This window comes from Chionomys nivalis, chromosome 11 (genome assembly GCF_950005125.1).
Source record: "Chionomys nivalis chromosome 11, mChiNiv1.1, whole genome shotgun sequence".
Lineage (NCBI taxonomy): Eukaryota > Metazoa > Chordata > Mammalia > Rodentia > Cricetidae > Chionomys > Chionomys nivalis.
Genome location: NC_080096.1, coordinates 27,318,393 through 27,337,804, shown reverse-complemented (window position 1 = coordinate 27,337,804; position 19,412 = coordinate 27,318,393). Strand labels below are relative to the sequence as shown.

The 19,412-nt window shown below is 47.3% G+C and overlaps 1 protein-coding gene across 2 annotated transcripts in view; it reads left to right on the top strand.

Annotated features, from left to right (window-relative positions):
• The window catches only part of Mtf1 (metal regulatory transcription factor 1), a 47,924-nt gene extending 29,629 nt beyond the window's left edge, over nt 1–18,295 (top strand). Inside the window, exons 7-11 of one of the 2 annotated variants that reach the window (XM_057785297.1) lie at nt 693–770; nt 8,727–8,829; nt 9,248–9,843; nt 13,241–13,301; nt 15,158–18,295. In XM_057785297.1, the coding sequence (XP_057641280.1) occupies nt 693–770; nt 8,727–8,829; nt 9,248–9,843; nt 13,241–13,301; nt 15,158–15,354 (1,035 nt within the window). In that variant the 3' untranslated portion in view covers nt 15,355–18,295. Of the gene's footprint in view, nt 1–692; nt 771–8,726; nt 8,830–9,247; nt 9,844–13,237; nt 13,302–15,157 lie in introns of both variants that reach the window. The other variant, XM_057785296.1, reaches the window with a different exon arrangement.
• Nucleotides 18,296–19,412: the final 1,117 nt, after the last annotated feature.

The window sequence follows — 19,412 nt, the reverse complement described above, 5'->3', positions numbered from 1 at the left end:
CAGTCAAACATGTACCCATAATTAATAAATAAATAAATAAATAAATAAATAAATAAATAAATAAATAAATAAATCTTTTTAAAAAAGAAAACGAGCCGGGCAGTGGTGGCGCACGCCTTTAATCCCAGCACTCGGGAGGCAGAGGCAGGCGGATCTCTGTGAGTTCGAGGCCAACCTGGTCTAGAAGAGCTAGTTCCAGGACAGGAACCAAAAAAAGCTATGGAGAAACCCTGTCTCGAAAAATCAAAAAAAAAAAAAAAAAAAAAGAAAAGAATACGAAAGGGGTTTTCTTTCTAAGTTTATTTTTGTTTTCTTTTTAATGAACTATCTACTTAGCCCCTGCTTTGGATGTGTCTGGCCTTTCTTGTTTTTTTTTTTAAATTTTTGTTTATTATGTATACAACATTCTGCCTCCATATATGCCCGCACACCAGAGGAGGGTGCCAGATCTCATTACAGATGGTTGTGAGCCACCATGTGGTTGCTGGGAATTGAACTCAGTACCTCTGAAAGAGCAGCCAGTGCTCTTAACCACTGAGCCATCTCTCCAGCCCCGTATCTGACCTTTCTTAAGTGACACATACAGACATTTGGAACCTTAAGGACTTGGAAATCAAGTATTTTATTGTGTATTGTGCTTCTATAATTTTTATTTATATATTTTTTTACATTATTTTTTTTTTCTTTCACAGGATACAAATCACTCACTTTATCTGAGTGAGCTGGGCCTTCTGTCCACGGATTCTGAACTGCAAGAAAATTCCAGTGCAGTAAGTAGGAGGGCGCTAGAGGAATTCCTGTGAAAATGGAGGAAGGCTACGCTGAAGCTTCCTAGATTTGGTTGTGTTCGATTGCTACTCTGGAAATGCCTTTGGCGTACATCATTCCTTTGATGGCCTTTTGATCCCAGAAGATTTCTTATTTTAATAACTTAGGCAAATATTCACTGAATAATGTTCCGGCAGCCACTGTGCAGCCTCCGGCACAATTAGGAAGGTGTGGTTTGGCCTCAAGGAACTTGAGGTCTAGTTAGAAGAGTCAGAATCAGAGTTCCTATACCTGTGTCAACCCCGTGTCTCACCTGCCTTAGGCCGCTTCCTCCTTCGAGCTCACCTTAGTGGGTTGCTGTGCAGGTCTCCACTCGGGGACAAGCCCACTCATCTTTGTCACTGTGGTTCCACAGTGCGCTAGCGGACCATTGTGGGGCCTGAGCTGTGCAGTCCAGCTGATACTATGTTTCTCTACACTGATTTTGAGGTTTATGCTCAGACTAGATTTTCTTCAGCCATCCGGATACGGGACCACTGGGGTGAGCCAGCATGCTGAACTAGAATAACCTTATCTTACGGTGTGGAGTTGATACTGTAAGTGGTAGCCCCTGTGAGAAAATAGGTTCTTATCTGGGTGTCACGGTGCACCTGGAGTGCCATGGGGGTGGCTGAGGCAGATCATCACTGGAGCCTCTCAGAGCCTCTCAGTTGGAGACCATTCTGAGAGCAGTGAGACCTGTCTATAAACAAGAAATATACATTAAAGTGTATGTGCTCTCCGTACAACCACACAGCATAGCGACAGTGATATCAAAACGTGTACTTGGAGATTTAGGCAAGTGCAGTGCCCTGAGTTCTACCTCACTTCGTGTATGTGTGTGTTGTGTTGGGAACTTTCATGTAGGGCCTCAATGCTTGCTAGGCAAGTATTCTACCCCTGATCTAAATCCTCATCCCAGATAGAAAATTTTCATAGCTAGCATTTGCTCGTGGACATAAATGAATATGTTTATGCAAATAGGAAATCTTGGTGGAGAAGTAGAAACTATATAAAAATGAAATCAGGTATGAGGGGGTACATGTTTCTAATCCTAGTGCTTTGGAAGCTGAGCCAGTAATTTGTGGTCAACCTATACTATGAAAGTGAACCTCCCAATAAATAAAATAATCCAAGTCAAGCTTGATATATGGGCATTAAAGTGATTACCTGTAATCCTAACTTGTGAGGTACAGGCAGCAAGATTACAGATTCAAGGAGCTATGCTATTAAAAAAAGTTCATTTAGAACTGAAAATTAAGCCGGGCGATGGTGGCGCACGCCTTTAATCCCAGCACTTGGGAGGCAGAGGCAGGAGGATCTCTGTGAGTTCGAGACCAGCCTGGTCTACAGAGCTAGTTCCAGGACAGGCTCCAAAGCCACAGAGAAACCCTGTCTCGAAAAACCAAAAAAAAAAAAAAAAAAAAAGCTAGAACTGAAAATTAAGTCAGATAATTCAAAACCAGGGGCTGTCAAGATAGTTCAGTGGAGAAAGTGCTTGCCACTTGAGCCTGGTGAGCTAAGTTCAGTTTCCGGAGTCTCCAGGCGATAGAGAATTGGCCTCACAGGGTTGTCCTCTGCTCTCCATAGTATACCGTGCTCCTGTGCATGTGTGCACTTGAACACAAAGAAACCATGGGGAAAGATTCGTAGGTCAGAAAGAACAGCGAAGAAACAGAAGGGAATCATTGTTAAGTTGGAGATAGCTTAGTCTGGAGTAACAAAGGTGAAAAACATTGACTATTCCATATGATTGTCATTCATATTACAGAACAGTTTTCTAAAGTTGATACTCCAGATGTCTTAGGATGCCCTCTGCGTTACCTAACCTAAGACTTCTGGGTAGAGTATCCTTTTAACATTTTTTTAGTCCGGGTGTATGTGTACTAATGTTGACTTGTGTGTACAAATACATACCACAGCACACATACAGAGGGCAGAAGACAACTTTTGGGTCCTGGGGATTGAACTAAGGACATCAGACTGGCAAGGGCAGTCTCCTTTACCAGTAGAGACATCTGGAAGCTCAGCATTTAACTGTATTACATAGCTGAGAAGTCCATGCTGGCCAGAACTATGACAAAGACTTGAAGCTTTGGGGAACTCTGAGGCCACCGGGGAAGACACCTGAGAAATGGGAACCATTAAGACACTTGTGAAAAGTGAAGCCATCTCCAGCATAGTTACCTGTGTCGGGAGGAATCCTGTCCCCTAGTCTAACTATTATGCTCCTGGTATCCTGTGTGTAGCCCAGATTTGGAGTTTTTTCAATCTTTCAAACCAAGGTCACAGTTCCTTAAAACAGTCAGACTAATGTGATATTTCTTAATAATTGGGGTGTGGTGTGATCAAATGGTAAATTGTATGACATTATCATCTTGAGAGTGTCTGTGTGCATGTGTCCTAGAAAGGAACTTGTTTGCTCCAGTCTTTTGAGAAGGAGCTGGATCGAGCAGGGTGTGGCTTCTGGGCCTTTTGGTTGCTGAGCTCTGAGGTCATCTGGACCTGGACAGCTCCTGCTGTTTCTCCTGCTCTGAGCCAGAGCTCAGCCTGTCCTCACCTCTCTCTGCTTTGGAGAGTTATTCCCACTAATTCTCCAGCCAAGGGTTTTGCTTTGAAGCCTGGTAGGGGCTTCAGCACCCACCCTTCCTCCCTTTCTCTGGCTCTTCCTCTCCCTGCCTCCCTCTGTCTTGTTCTGTGATTTGGAACCTTCATTGAGTAGCGTTGTACACGCACAGAGGGACACAACCATACGTAAGCTGCCTGATGAGTCATCGCACCATGGCACCAGCACAGATAGATGACGTTCTCATGGCTTGATCTTTATGCTTGCTTGTGTTTGTCTTTTCTCTCAAAACACTCAGCTTAAGAAATGAATTGTAGCTGAGCAGTGGTGGTGGCGCACGCCTTTAATCCCAACACTTGGGAGGCGGAGGCAGGAGGATCTCTGTGAGTTCCTGGACAGCCAGAGCTATTATATAAAGAAACCTTGACTCGAAAAGCCAAAGAGAGAGAGAAGAAAAGAAATAAAAAGAATTAATTGTAGCCCTGTGTGGTGTTGCACACCTGTAATCCTAGCTCTTGGGAGGTAGAGGCAGGAGAATTGCTGTAAGTTTGAAGTTGATTTATATAGTGGCCAGCTGGAGCTGCGCAGTGAAGGCCTCTCTAGAAATAAGTACAGAAAAAAATTATAACATTAGGTTTCATAACCAATATTTTTATTCCTTCCTGTTTTTGTATGTGTGATGTGTATCTGTATACAGATGAGGTCAAAGGGCGATGTCAGCCATCTTGCTCTGAAACTAGGGCTGACGGGATTTTCTTGTCTTGGCCTCCATCAACACTAGGATTATATGTGCTCAGGCAGCAATGCCATCCTTTTCCCTCCCTCCCTCCCTCCCTCCCTCCCTCCCTCCCTCCCTTCCTTCCTTTCTTTTTCTTTTTTTGGTGTATGTGCGAGCTCGTGCACACATGTGTGAGCGCATGCGTGCGCATGTACTGGGAACTTCAACTCAAGTCCTCATGCTTGAATAGCAATGGCACCTTCTCCCCAGCTCATCATCAACATTTCTAAGACATCAGCAGAATAGAAGATGGGGTGCTAGGGAGATGGCATAGTGAGTGAAGTGGATGTCCAGACTTGTATTTGGATCTCCATCGCCTACATAAAAGTCATACATGGCAGTGCACACCTGTAAGCCCCAGTCTAGGCAAATGGGCAAGCTCCATGTCTGGTGAACTGTCTGAAAAATGAATAAAAGTAGAGCCTAGTAAAGTTCAGTCAACTTCAGCCTCTGCTTCTACACAACTCATGCTGAGGACACTGTCGGTCGACATCGACATCCAAAAGTGTTCCGTAGACTTGTATCTGCCACACATCTAGATATATATGCAAAGTGTATATGTGTGTATGTGATAGATAGAATTGTTCTCTCATTCTCTCTCTCTCTCTCCGTGTGTGTGTGTGTGTGTGTGTGTGTGTTTGGCTTTTCAAGTCACAGTGCAGAATCTGAAAACAGCAGCCTTGGCCAGAGTCCTAACCCAGCTGAGCAGGCACTAGAGTTGCTGCACAGGTTGCTGCCATTCCCCCCATACTGCCAAGTCAGTGACCGTGCTCCCCCCCCCCTTATTCTTTTTGGTTGTCTGGTTGACTTTGTTTTGGCTTTGAACTCACAGAGACCCTCCTGTCTCTGCTTCCCAATGCTGGCAGGGATTAAAGGCCTGTAGCACCACACCCGACCCCCAGCTGGTTCTTGCAGCAGAGGGAATCAGAGTAAAATAATAGAATAGTAGTAATAACAGTAGAATAATCAGAGTAGAAGAACTGCCTTGGAGCAGTTCTGAACCAAGGACTTTGTTGCTGGGGGACAGCCCCAGGCTCCACATCTGCGAGCAGCAAGGCAGCCCTTGAGCTCTCTGTCCAGGAAGGAAGGAGGGAGGGAGGAAGGAAGGAAGAGTCCTTGCAGAACGCCTGGAAGACTGGAAGATAAGCTAGCAGCTGGGACAAAGCCCCCCCCCCCCAAAGACAGGCTTTACTTTGATTTATAATATAGTGTCTTCTTTTGAAATAGGATCTGACTGTATAGTGGGTCCATGCTGTCCTCAAACTCACAGCAGTCCTCCTGTCTCTGAGTGCTGGAATTAGAGGCATGAGCCATGAGACCCTTCTTACACAGTGCACTCCCTCCCCCCACCCCATGTGTTGTTTAGAACACGCAAGGGCCACTGTGCACAAGTCAGAGAAGAGCCTCAGGTGTTGGTTCTTGCCTTCCCTGTTGTTTTGAGGCTGCAGAGTCTGTAGTTTTCCCATCAGGCTCACTGGATTCTGACCTGGGGATTCTGTCTCCGCTTCTCTGGCTGTCGGATGCTGGATTGCACAGGCTCATGCTGCTCTGTCTAGCTTTTTTTGTGTCTTCTGGGGATTCATACTCAGGTCTTCACACTTGTGTGGCAAGCACTTTTACCCTTTATCCCCTGACCCATCCCCAAGTTCCCTCTTTGTCTTCCTCCTTCCCAACGCCCCCCCCCATGCTTTTTCCTCATTTTAAAATTTGTTCTTTTGAGATAGTACCTCACCCTGGGGCCCAGACCTGCTTATGTTCCGCTGCCAGGACTCTGGTTATAGGCAAGAGCCACCATGCCCGGGTAGATTGCTTTCAGTTACTTTTATTTGCAGTGCACATAAATCTGTGTTTTAACCCTGACTTAAACTGTGGAGGTCCCTGGCTTCCACTGTTCCAGGATGCATTTGACTGAAGTCTTTAGACAACTCAGGTGCATCTGCTGCAGGCTGCCATAGCATTCTGGTCCCTACCCTGTGGCCACCCTGTTTTCCCAGACTTTGTGGGCTGATGCCTTGATCATGCAGGACTCTGAGATGGAAATGGACAGTGGACAGGAAAATTATAGCTTCTTTTCATTTTGTTAAGTTTTGTGTGTATGGGCGAGGTAGGTGCAGACACCCATGGAGGCCAGTGGCATCGGATTTCTCTGAAGTTTGAGTTCCAGGCCATTGTGAGACATGGGTACTGGGAACTGAGCTCTGCAAGGGCAATGTGTGCTCTTAACCACTGAGCCATCCCTGCAGCTCCGCCTTTTAATTTTTAAAAGACTTTGACCTCTGCCTTTTGTTAAGTATAGGGCTTTCACTGTTCTTTTGTCACTGGGGCTCTTAGGTTGCTTTGATTTCTTACTGTGGGACATATTAGAATGTCACAGATACTATGTAATGACCTTGAAAGATACGATGTCACTACTATAGAAGTGGTGCAAACTGCAGGGAATTGTTTCAGTCTGTTTTCCATTGCTGATAACACTATACCACAGACCAACTTTTACAGAAAAGATATTTACTTTGGCTCATGATTCTGGAAGCCCAAAGTTGATGGGCCAGATGTGTGTGTGTGTGTGCTCCTGTGTGTGCAGGTGTGCAATCGTGGTGGGCAGGATGTGTGTGTGCTCCTGTGTGTGCAGGTGTGCAGTCGTGATGGGCAGGATGTGTGTGTGCTCCTGTGTGTGCAGTTGTAATGAGCAGGATGTGTGTGTGTGTTCCTGTGTGTACAGGTGTGCAGTTGTGATGGATAGGATGTGTGTGTTCCTGTGTGTACAGGTGTGCAGTTGTGATGGGCAGGATGTGTGTATGCTCCTGTGTGTGCAGGTGTACAGTTGAGCTCATGATGGTGGAGACCAGAGGTCGTCACCAGTTGTCTTCCTCTGACACTCTCCACTTTAGTTTTTGGGACAGGATCTCTTACTGACCCTGGAGCTCAGCATTGGCTAGATTGGCTGGTCAGCAAGCTCCAGGGATCCCCCTGACTCTGCCTCCCCAGTGCTGGGATCACAGACGTGCACCACTGTGTGTGCCTTTTGTTACTGTCATACTTATATTTATTCATTTATTTTGTGCAGGTGTGGGTGCTAGGCATCCAAACTCAGATCTTCAGCTTGCATGGCAAACACATTGAACCCTTACCCCCTTCCTTTATTTTGTGGGACAGTATCCTCCACATGCAGCCCAGGTTAGCCTTGAACTTGGGCTGGCCTTGGAGTTTCTATCTCCCTGTCTCAGACACTTGTATACTGGGATGACAAATATGCGCCATATCTGGCTTTAGTAGTAGCCTTTTTGGCAGGAAATTTGAGTGTGTATATCCTTGTCTCTTCTCTTTCTTGTTTTTTTAGACAGGCTATCCTGTAACTCATTATGTAGACCAGGCTAGCCTGGAACTGACAAAGATCCACCCCCCTCTGATTCCCAGTTGCTTGGATTAAAGGCTTGTGCTGTCAGGCCTGACCTCTTTCTGTTTTGTGAAGCCCGTAGCACTAGTGTTAGGCCTCACTGCGGTGATCTTATCTGATCCCCACTCCCTAAGCTTTATGGGGATTAAGCCCTAGCATGAGTTTCTTTCTCTTTTTAAAAATGGAATCATAGCTGGGCGGTGGTGGCACACGCCTTTAATCCCAGCACTCGGGAGGCAGAGGCAGGCGGATCTCTGTGAGTTCGAGACCAGCCTGGTCTACAAGAGCTAGTTCCAGGACAGGCTCCAAAACCACAGAGAAACCCTGTCTCGGAAAGCAAAAAAAAAAAAAAAAAAAAAAAAAAAAAAGGAATCATTTTGGCTAATGTGGCAAATTATAGCAGTAATAGTCAGATTACAATCTCATTTGTATGCAGAATTTGGTCTTTTAAAACAGGGTTTATAAGATTTAGGTTTATTTTTATTTACATGAGTGTTTTGCTTGCACACTGCATGACTATTGCCCGTGGAAGCCAGAAAAGGGTGTTGAAACCCCTGGAACTAAAGTTATAGATGATTGTTAGCACCATGTGGGTCCAGGGAGCACTTCACCCCCAGGCCCTGGCCCATCCTCAAGCCTCCCCCACATAAACATGGTAGAGTAAATATTGCAGGCTTTGTGGCACCCGTAGTCTCTGTCATAGCTACTTCCTGTGCTGATGCATGATGCAAACAGCATCCCTGAACGTGTGCCTGCATTCTGGTGAATCTTTATACGAGAAGAACTGGTCATTGACTTGCAAGCCAGAGCTGCTGATTCCTCATGGCTCAGTTTCAGGAAAATACATGTCCCTTTGCAGGAGATGGAGATGCTGCTGCCCATGATGGTTTACACCTGTGATCCCGGTCCTATAAGACAAAGACAGGAGGATCAGTTCAGGATCAGCTTGAACAATTTAATGAGACTCTGTCTCAAAATAAAAAAAAATTGAGTACTAGGGATGAAGCTTGGGAGTGGAATGCTTGCCCGAGGTGTGCAGGGCCCCGGGTTCAGTCTCCAGTACCTACAGAAGGGAGAAAGGAAGAGGAATCCTATCAGGGGGTTGTCCCCCTTGCTTTTTGTGGATGCTTGTCAAGGGGAGACTTCCTCAGGATGATGCATCTCACCTTTCTCCCTTTCAGACACAGGACCAGGACCTCAGCACAATTTCACCAGCAATCATCTTTGAATCGATGTTCCAGAACTCAGATGACCCTGCGGTTCAGGATGACCCTCTGCAGACAGGTGTGCTTTCACCTTCGCCCTTGACCAACTCCCCGGGTGCACAGGGAAGTCTCCTTTTCAGTCTCTTGTTGGATTTCCTGTGGACATTTTTCCTTCTAGTGTACTGCTCTGTTCATGTGTGGGTGGGATCCGCAAATCTGACATGTAGGTAACACCGCTGGAATGGAATGTCTGTACAATACAGCTTTCCAGGACCTGATGTCTTCTGACTAATCATGCCAGAAAGCTTGCTTCTTCTCTTTGCAGAAGAACCATAGGGTACTTTTGTTCTGGTTACATTTACTTAGTCTTTATAAAGTATGCTTGATCAGGAAGCCAGGCCAGCTAGCATTGAAGTGTTTGGCCCATAAAGACTGTGTTTGTGGTGCCTATGAAGCTTGCGGCATGGATACATGTTTCTTCTTCTTTTCCTTGCCAGCTGCCTTGATCGAGAGTTTTAATGGTGACGCAGAGTCAGTCAGTGATGTCCCACCGCCTGCAGGAAACTCGGCGTCTTTATCTCTTCCGCTTGTACTGCAGCCTGGCATCTCTGAGCCACCCCAGCCTTTGCTGCCAGCCTCAGCTCCGTCCGCCCCTCCACCTGCTCCCTCCCTAGGACCTGGTTCCCAGCTGGCTGCATTTGGCAGCCCCCCTGCTCTCTTGCAACCTCCAGAAGTGCCTGTTCCCCACAGCACACAGTTTGCTGCTAATCATCAAGAGTTTCTTCCACACCCCCAGGCGCCACCCCAGACCATCGTACCAGGACTTTCTGTTGTTGCCGGGGCTCCTGCATCAGCAGCAGTGGCATCGGCTGTGGCAGCACCAGCCCCACCACAAAGTACTACTGAGCCCCTGCCTGCTATGGTCCGAACTCTGCCCCTGGGTGCCAACTCTGTTCTAACTAACAATCCTACCATAACCATCACCCCAACTCCCAGCACGGCAATCCTGCAGTCCAGCCTAGTCATGGGAGAGCAGAACTTACAGTGGATATTGAATGGTGCCACCAGTTCACCACAAAACCAAGAACAAATTGTAAGTATCACCCATAAGCACACCCAGTGGGATGAAGTGTGTGTAGCAGACACAGCCCTTCCCTCCTTTCTTTTCTCTAGTAATAATGGGGATTGAACCTTCACACGCGCAAGGCAAGTGCTCTACCATTGAGAGATCCTCAGCCTTCAGTCTTTTATTTCAAAGGGGAAATGGCTAGCTTGTCTGTCTTGAAACATGTATCCATGTAGCTATTCCCCCCAGTAAAGTGTTGCAGATCCCGGGGAATGGATCAGTATATAAGATAAAGATGAAGGGGCTGGAGAGATGGCTCAGAGGTTAAGAGCATTGCCTGCTCTTCCAAAGTCCTGAGTTCAATTCCCAGCAACCACATGGTGGCTCACAACCATCTGTAATGAGGTCTGGTGCCCTCTTCTGGCCTGCAGGCATACACACAGACAGAATATTGTATACATAATAAATAAATATTTAAAAAAAAAAGATAAAGATGAAGAAAAATAATTTCAAAGTCGCCATAGTGAAGACATCTGAATAAATATTCCCTCTAAAGCTAATCACATCATTTAGTGCCATCAGGCACGCCCAGCCCAGCCTGTGGCCTGTGGGCTGCTTGTGTCCCCGGATGGCAGTGAGTTTGGCTCAGCATTAGCAACCACATCATTACCCTGTAACATCAAGAGATTGGACTCTTCTATGAAAGGAAGCAGTCAGCAGACCCCAAAGGCCCAGGAAGTGTCCGGGCAGCAGATCTGTTTATTTTCTTCTTTTCTTTTTGCAATACAAGGGATCAGACTCATTGCCATACACATGCTGGGCTAATGCCCACCACCAAGCACACCAGGCCCCAGGGTACTTTTCTAAGAATGCATTTGGTCTTGACTCTGGAAGTCACTTGACCACTATGTCAGTGTGCCTAGTATTTGCCAGATTCTGTGCAGGAGGATACAGAGAAATGAAAGGCATGATTTATTTAAGATGTACATTCAAGTAAAGAGACTAAAATATTAATATTACCAACAGGCAAAGAGCCCAATAATACCAGCAGTGAAGCAAAACAAAACAAAGCCCTTTCGCTGAGCTCTTACTGTATATGAAAGGAATGACCATATATTCTGATAGGGTCTTTGTTTCTTGTTGAGAGGGGGCACGTGTGTGCCATGGCACGTGTGGAGCTCAGAGGACAGCTTATGGGAGATATTTCTTGGTGGCAGGTGTTTCTACCTACTAAGGTTTTTTGTTTATTTGTTTTTAGATAGGGTCTCTCTACAGAGCCCTGGCTGTCCAGGAACTCACTCTGTAGACCAGGCTGGTGTTGAACCCACAGAGCTCTGCCTGCCTCTGCCTCCTGAGTGCTGGGATTAAAGGCGTGCGCCACCAAACCAGGATCCATTAAACTCTCTTACCAGCCCTCTTTTAGTCTTTTCCAGTTTCATTTTTAGTTTTTGTGTATGAATGTGTTGCCTGTATGTCAGTCCACCTCGTGCTAGCCTGGTGCCCTCAGAAGCCATAATAGAGTGACTAGCCCATACAAGGCAAGGTGGAGCCTGTCCTCAGAGCTGTGCTACCTCTGGAGCGTTCAGACACTCAGAGGCTTGTATGGTCACACAGGTCAAGTGGGCCTTGAGCCATAGCTAGGAATTGGGTGGGAAGTGGGAGGAGCTACAGAGGGAAATTTGTGCATGGGTTTAAACAAACTGGAGAGTAAGTTTAGAAATGGCGTGGCGACACCTGTGGATGAGATGATCGGGGTCACTGGAATGCCTTTCCAGTGTTCTCTCCCATCTGCCGGCTTAGAGTCTGCACTGTTTTTCTGGATCTGCCCTTGGGAGCTGTTAAAGCAAATGTCATTCTTTGCCCATGTGAATCGTTTACATATATTTCACTATGGGCCCCATACCTATAATCCCTTTGCTCAGGAGGTATAGGCAAGAGAACTAAGTTTAAGGCCAACTTGGGCTATAAAGCCAGATTCTGTGTCTCCACCCTCCCCAACTAAAAAGTAAAGAAAAAAGGGGTGGTGGGGGAGGACTGGACACTTGTGTCTCCCATCTCTTCTTTTTTACCCCCTGTGCTGGGGCTAGACTGTGCCCGTGCCCTGCTACTGGGCTGCCCTCCTCTGCCATCCATCATTCTGTCTCATGGTTCTGTTTATATCTTAGCTAGAAGTCAAGTTCTTCCCAGACTCTTAGTGAAGCACGGATGGTGTGTCTTAAAGTAAGATTAAAACAAAGCCCCTTTAAGACAAGAATACAAAAATACTTTGGAAAATTGTTTTTATGTGTGGGGGTATTTTGCTTGCATGTATATGTGTGTACCACCTGTGTGCAGTGCCTGTGGAGGCCAGAAGAGGGCACCTGGAACTAGAAATAGAGACTGCCATGTAGATGCCACTGTGTGCTACTATGTAGGTGCTGGGAATTGAACTCTGGTCTCTAGAAGAGCAACTAATGCTCTCAAATGCTGAGCTCCAACCCCCAGCAACCCTTAATATATTAGGAAGTAAAATGAGATTCTAGTACAGGATTTTTTTGTTTGTTTCATTTTTTGAGATGAGGAATATTACATTAGATCTGGTCTCAAACTGACTATGAACCAAGGCTGGCCTCGAACTCCTGAGTGCTGTGTACCTCTGCACAGTTTGTGATCTTTATAGGAACACCACAAAAGCTGATGTGTACTGTCTGCTCTAAGTTGCGTGTTCTCATTCATCTTCAGCAGCCTTTGAGGCTCTTCAGTTAGCTTCCCAGCCTTTATAGGAAACCGGGGCTCTAATGACTCAAGTCGTGTGGCTGCAGTCTCAGCACGGGAGGTAGAGGCAGGTGGATTGCAGATTTGTGGCAGCCCCGGCTACACAGTGAGAGCTTGTTCCATAAGACAAAACAAAAACAAATGAAAAGTCCATTCATTTGCCTGGACATGAATCTGGTTTAGCCAAGTCCAAGACCCACAGCAGAACTCTTCTGAGCCTTCAGAGTCCTGTGTGTTTATTATAGACAGCCTTAACCTGCCCTGGGTGGTCAGCCTAGACCCCGAGGGGTCAAAAGGAACTTTCCAACTTTCACAACAGAATTGGGATGGGCAAAGCTAGCCCAGAACTCCCTCTAAGAAGGCCATCGCTTGAGAAAAGCAACCTCGGATGAGTCTTTGGACAAATACAATCCACTGGACTAGGCAGCTGGGAGACAGCCAAGTAATGGGGACAAAGCTGGCCTATAATGCCAGCATGGAATGTCAAACAGTACAGTGACCTCATCTCAGTGCACAAACAAAACACCCTTCAGTACAGAAATGCCTCAACACTGAGGGTTTTCTATCTTCCTGGGGGACCACTGCATCTGGGGAGGCTTGGGAGCCTTGGGTGGCCGCCATATTGGAGTGGCCATAGTGTGATTCTGTTGTGTTGTGTTTTCCTCAGCAGCAAGCATCGAAAGTCGAGCAGGTGTACTTCACCACTGCAGTGCCAGTCGCCAGTAGCACAGGTATGTCATGTCAGCATTAAAGCCACGATCTACGGGCTCTTTGTCCTTGCTTCAGTTTTTAAGGGTTTTTAAATCGTGAAACAGCCTTAAGTTGACATTACTTTGTTTACTGAGTAAACATGTTCTCATGGTGACCAGAAGCCAGTGTACTGCTGGTGAGAATGTGGGCTCCGTTCCATTTCCCCAGGCCAAGTGCTTTCCCTGTGATGGAGCTTGAGCTTGTAAGTGGAACCAGGGGAAAACGGCTAAATCACAGCTAATGCTAAAGAGGGCAGTTGTTAATTCACGGGGCTCTTTTTTAATTACAGTAAGCAGCAGCAGCGGCGGCATCTGGGTCAGGGACTTAGCAGAGCTGAAAGGTCTTTCATTTGAGTGCAGTTTCCTTTTTCTCTTTTGCTGGTACTGGGCCTGAACCCAACAGCTTGTGCCTGCTAGTCAAACTTTCTACTGCTGAGCTGCATCCCTCGGCTAGATCTTTCATTTGGAACTTTTTCATGTATTAAACCCAGAACCAGGCATGGTGGTGCATGCCTGTCCTGCCAGCACTGTGGGGCTAAGGCAGGAGGATTGAGAGAATTCAGCTCCAGGTTAGCCTGGGCCGTGTAGTGAATTCTAGTCCGTTCTAGTAAAAACTTGCTGTGGCAGGTACACTGACATAATTAAGGGGGTAAAATAAGGGTAAAAGGAAGGAAAGATAAAAATTGGGACCTAACCAGGCCTTGGTGGCACACATCTTTAATCCCAGCACTCAGGAGGCAGAGGCAGGCAGATCTCTTTGAGTTCGAGGCCAGCCCAGGGCTACAAAGAGAAACGGTTTCAAAAACAAAAACCTTGGGGCCCAAAGAGATTCATTGACTCCCCCAGGATTGTAAGTGAACTTACAAGAAAGATCTCTGAGCACCTTGTTCCCACCTATGTCTTCTTAATAGCCTTCAGCTCTGTTGTACACAGAACCTGGCTAAGTACAGAGCCTATGTGTGCATAGTACACATGAAAGTGAATTGAGAATGGATATAGAGCACATGTGTGCACAATTCACATGAACCAGGCGGTGGTAGTGCACGCCTTTAATCCCAGCACTCGGGAAACAGAGACAGGAGGAGGAGCTCTGAGTTCCAGGACAGGCTCCAAAGCTACAGAGAAACCCTGTCTCGAAAAACCAAAACAAACAAAAAAATACACGACCGTGAAATGAGAATGGATACAGAGCACATGTGTGCATAATACACATGAACATGAACTGAGAACAGATGTGAATGTGTGCACATACCAGGCTGGCTGTGGAAGAAAGCAGTTGACACCTCCCGTATGTCAGCCATGGTCCTAAGGAGCTGAGCAGGTCCTGTTCAGTGTGGAGAGAGTGCAGAAGGCAAGCAGCAATGCCGTGCGTTTGCCTGGCGCTCAGCACTGGCTGTCGCTGATCTGTCACAGCCTTCAGGGAACACCACCTGGGGCAGGAAGAAAGCAGAGAGTCAGTTGGACCTTGAAAGATGAGAATAATTCTTCCAAAGAACAGCACTGTCTGCCCCGCCAGTTTAGGCAAAGGGACGAGCCCAGAGTATGCCGACAAGAAGAGACGCATTTGCTATGGCCTACACAGATGGGCACCAGAGAGGGACAGGGTGCATCCTAGATTGTGTGGGTGGCTCTTCTAAGAAAGGAGCATCATAAAGGGATGGGGGAGCACCTGACAGGCTTTTTCCCTGAGGAAGAACCTGGTCCAGTTTAAAGCATTGCAAAACCCAAAGTATGGCATCTTGCCTGCCCATCCTGCCTGGTCTCGGTAGCATTCAGTTCTTCCCAGTCCATACTCCCCCTCCCATCTTGCCTCTGCTCCTCTCTCGCCTCTCCCACAGGGAACTCTGTCCAGCAGATCGGCCTCAGTGTTCCTGTGATCATCATCAAGCAAGAGGAGGCCTGTCAGTGTCAGTGTGCCTGCAGGGACTCTGCCAAGGAGCGGGCAGCCGGCCAGAGAAAGGGCTGTTCTTCCCCACCCCCTCCAGAGCTGAGCCCCCAGCCTCCTGATGGGCCCAACCTGCAGCTGCCACCCTAGACTTCTCCCTCACCCTTGCCCCCCTCATCCTCCTCTACTGGACCCTCCTCCTGTGAGCAAAGCAGACAGGCTGAGGCTCCTCAGACCCTCCGAAGTGTTAAGTGCCATGGACGTGTCAGAGTTCCTGTCCCTCACAGCCTGGACGCCCCGTCCAATCCAGTTCCGAGCGAAGCCCTACTGCAGAGTAGAGGAGACGACCTGGCCAGCAGCTGCTCGGGGAACGGGCCTGTGCACGCCCCTTCAGGAACAGGGTGAGCAGGAAGTAGCGGGTGTGATGCTGCCATCATGGGGTCAGAAATTGGAAGGATGAAGAAATCTGCCATCTGAAAGCCTCACCTTTCAGACATATTTTCTTTACTCATATCCCAGGAACATCCATTTTAAGGAACTGATCTTTGGAGGAAAACAAAAACAAAAAAAAGAAAAAAAAAAGCTAAGTTATAAGTGGACTGTCTGGCTGCACTGTGTGTCACTTTTGCTTATTGTTCTGTGAACTTGGAAACTAAGGTTACGTGTGCATAAAAGTTGTAAATGAACGGGTGTGGTTTCCATCAATTTGGTGCTGCCCATCATTGCACTGGGGTCCTTGTGGATGGGCAGGAAGTGCAGTGTGCTGCGTGTTGTTCCTCCCTCTCTGTCTTTTTGAATCTGAGGTGACGTCTCTCTGGAGGGCCAGACCACTGTTCTGTGGAAGCGGGAAGTGGCAAGGGCAGGTGAGAGTTGTGAGCTAGACAGGGTGAGATTGTTGTGTTGTTGGCGCTTTGTTTCTGTGGAGCTTGGAGGAGATGCAGAGGGGCCTGTCCTGTATCCTGCTCAGTCCAAGCGAGCAGCATCAGGCCCCTGGCCATGGTGATGAGGTGGTTCTGCAGGGCCCTGAGGCAATTTGACAGCTCTGTTGTTGATCCTGGCTAGAGCTGGCTCTAGCAAAGCCAAGTCCTTGCCTTCTGGGCTCTTCCCATTTCTCCATGCTTGTCAGGGCTCGAAGTTTGGACTGCATCGCTCCTAGGGAAGCGCCCTATTTTATCCATAGTGAACGCAGGGCTGATGGCCAGTGGCTTCCAGGGTCTGCCCGCTGCCTCCAGAGCAGGAGGGCTGCTTCTCCCGAGAAGGTACAGAGCTAAGGGGGTTGGATGAAGTAGCAGGTGGTACCCAGGTCTAGCCAGGCTTTTGTTTATCCCCTCCCATCTCCATCCTCACATCTCTAGATTTTGCATATAGCCTCACACAGTGCAAACAAGGATGTGATTTCTAAACAACAAGGAATAAAAACGAAAATGATCTTCTACTCAGGGTAAAACAAAAATTCCCTTTCCACCAAAAAGCCTGAAGCTTGCAGTCAGTTACCTCATTTGGAATGTTTCATTAAGTTGTGTTCTAGGATTTTTTATTAGTGTATAGAATTGTGTCCATCTACCTGCCTTCGGCTCCAGCTTACTGCCTCTTCAAATATAGTACAATCCATAGGAAAACGGGAGTGTCTGTCCTTCAGCTTGGAAAGCTCAGTGGCCGGGCCGGGGTCTGTAGGTCTCAGCCTCCTTTCCAGAGCAAGGTCCAGGGCCCAGACAAGATGAGAGCTGTGTAGGTTGCCGTCCTGCAGCCCGTCAGGATGGTGTCCTTTCAGAAGGCCCTTGTCTAGAGGCAAGATATTTCGGGACAACTGACCAAGAGAGTCATGGCAGCGGTAAGGGGAAGACGGGTGCAGCCAACCAGGAAGCTTTGCGTCAGGCCCTTGATGTTTCTTTCTGACTTCTGAGGAGAGCAGTGAGAGGGACGCCATGGGGTTCTGGTTCGCTGGGAGCTGACATAGGAAAGGAGCCCAGGGAGGATGTGGGGAAGGTTGTAATGGTTTAAATATGGCTTCTTGGTTAGCTCAGGCTGTACTCTTAATGATCCCTTCCTGGGTCACTGGCTTTTCGCTCTCCACAGTTGCGGGTATGGAAGAAGCATTTAAGCAGTGTTAAGGCTGACGTGTTTCCAGCTGTAAGAGTTAAGTATTTGTCTTTGTGGGTGGCTGTAGAACATAAGAGACTCTCAGATCCAAATAGCTTTTGGAAATTGAGGGATGTGCTTAAAAACTAGTAGTTGTGCAGGGCCAGGTGTATTCCGCGGGCTAGCCAGCCTTCCCTGCTAGGCCGTGCCAGCTCTCCTCCCAGAAGCCCAGCCTCTAATGCCAAGAACCCTGGCTAGACTAGAGCCAGAAAGCCCCTTCCTGGAGAGTGGTTTCTCAGGGGAATGAACTTAGGGTAAGGCTTAACAGTGGATTCTGGCAGGTGGAGGTAAGCCTTTTTTTCCTCTCATGGCAGCCTTCACCATTGTCACCCTGTAGAGCACACCTGGGCTACCACTAGCATCTCCAGTTTAGCCCCTTCCAAGACACTAGTCCACAACAAGGGTGGAGAGTGGACCTGGTGGATTTAAGAGGTAGTCAGGTAATCTTGGTCCTGCCAAACTGCCTTATAAATGTGGTCCTTCCCAGACTGGAGGGCAAGGCTGAGCCAAGGTGGCTCAGTCTCCTTGACAGGGTCTGGCCAACCTCCTGGGGCAGCACTAGTTTGGTGACTGAAGTTGTGCCATTTATTGGCTTACTCCAGTTTAGAAGATCATTGGTACAGCGCTAAGGAGAGGCCTTGAGATGTGGGGACCTCTCTAGGTAGAAGGCAAGGGGGCTTCCCTTCGCTTCCAGAGAGTCAATACATGGGAAAAGGTGGTTTTCCAAGTCAGGGCAGTGGACTGATGGGGTAATGGAGGTAGATGAGGTTTTCCTGAGGCTTTGTATGATGCTGAATGTGTCCAGAAGGACAAATTTGCAGAACCTCATATTGGTATATTAAAGAAATAATAAAATAAAAAGCACTTTAGGTTACTAATTGCTGCAATTTCTGTTGTGTATGTGTGTGTGTGTGTGTATATATATATATATATATATATATATATATATATATATATATATATATATATATATATACACACTTTCCACAAAGTTTTATTTTTTTGCTCATAATAAAAAGTTGAGGTGTGAAAAGAAAAGCACTTACTTCGGTGCAATATATGCGTAGCTTGACAGTTGTTATCCCATGTGGCCCTGGCCCAGCCTGTTTTTCCGTCAGCCCTGTGCTGAAGCTGTCCATAGGGAAACACTTCTGCATCTCAGCAGCTGCTCAATCTATGCAAGCCTTCCCTGTGAGTCCCGGGCGCCCCCCTCAGGCCCTCCGCGGAACTGCTGCAGCTGTTTTCTTCTAACTGTTGAGCCCCCTTTCTACCACTTCTTGGTCCCCCTGCTGTCCTTCCCCTCTTCACTATGACAAAATGATTCCTGAAAGGGACAGGTTGTTCCCAGGTAAAGACCCGGCACCTTCTAGACTTTCATATCTGTAATCACATCGAAGGTAACAGCTTCTCCAGTGTCACTGAAACTATTGATTGTGGAACTGCACCGCTATTGCTCGTTTACAGCTTTTTTTTCTACACCCCCAATCAGAAATATGTTGGAAGAAAGGAATGGGCAATACAGGCCATTTCTGTCCTGTCCCCTGCACTGCCTGAGCTGGCTCAGGCAGACTGCGGGCTTCCTCAATCCCGTCATAAAGCCGCTAGTGGTCTCCCTCACGGGCTCCCACTCATCTTAAATTCCCAGCTGAAGACGAGAGGCATTTTAAAAACCCTTCAGCCAGAGCAAGATTTCCATGCAGTCTGCAAGCGGTTCTGCTGTGACATAGCTGGGAAATCGTCCATCTCCTATTTGGGGTGGAAGGCGTTCAATCACAAAGCCAGATAATACATATTTCTGATTGGTCAATCTGTTTGGCCTGTTTCCGGAATATTCTTGGGGCAAAGATAAAAGGGTCTTGTTTCTTATGCCTCTGCTCTTGGGAGGTTGATGATTAGCCTGGGCATTTCTGTTACTCCTGGTGGCGAGAGGGCTTCTCGGTCTGCACGGAAAACACGAGTTACTGCATCTGTCAAGGGATTTTATAGTACAAGTGGGGTTTAAAAACCATGCATTGTTCCTTTGGTGGTGGCCTACTGGGCCAAAAATAAGTGATAATGTCACGTCGCTT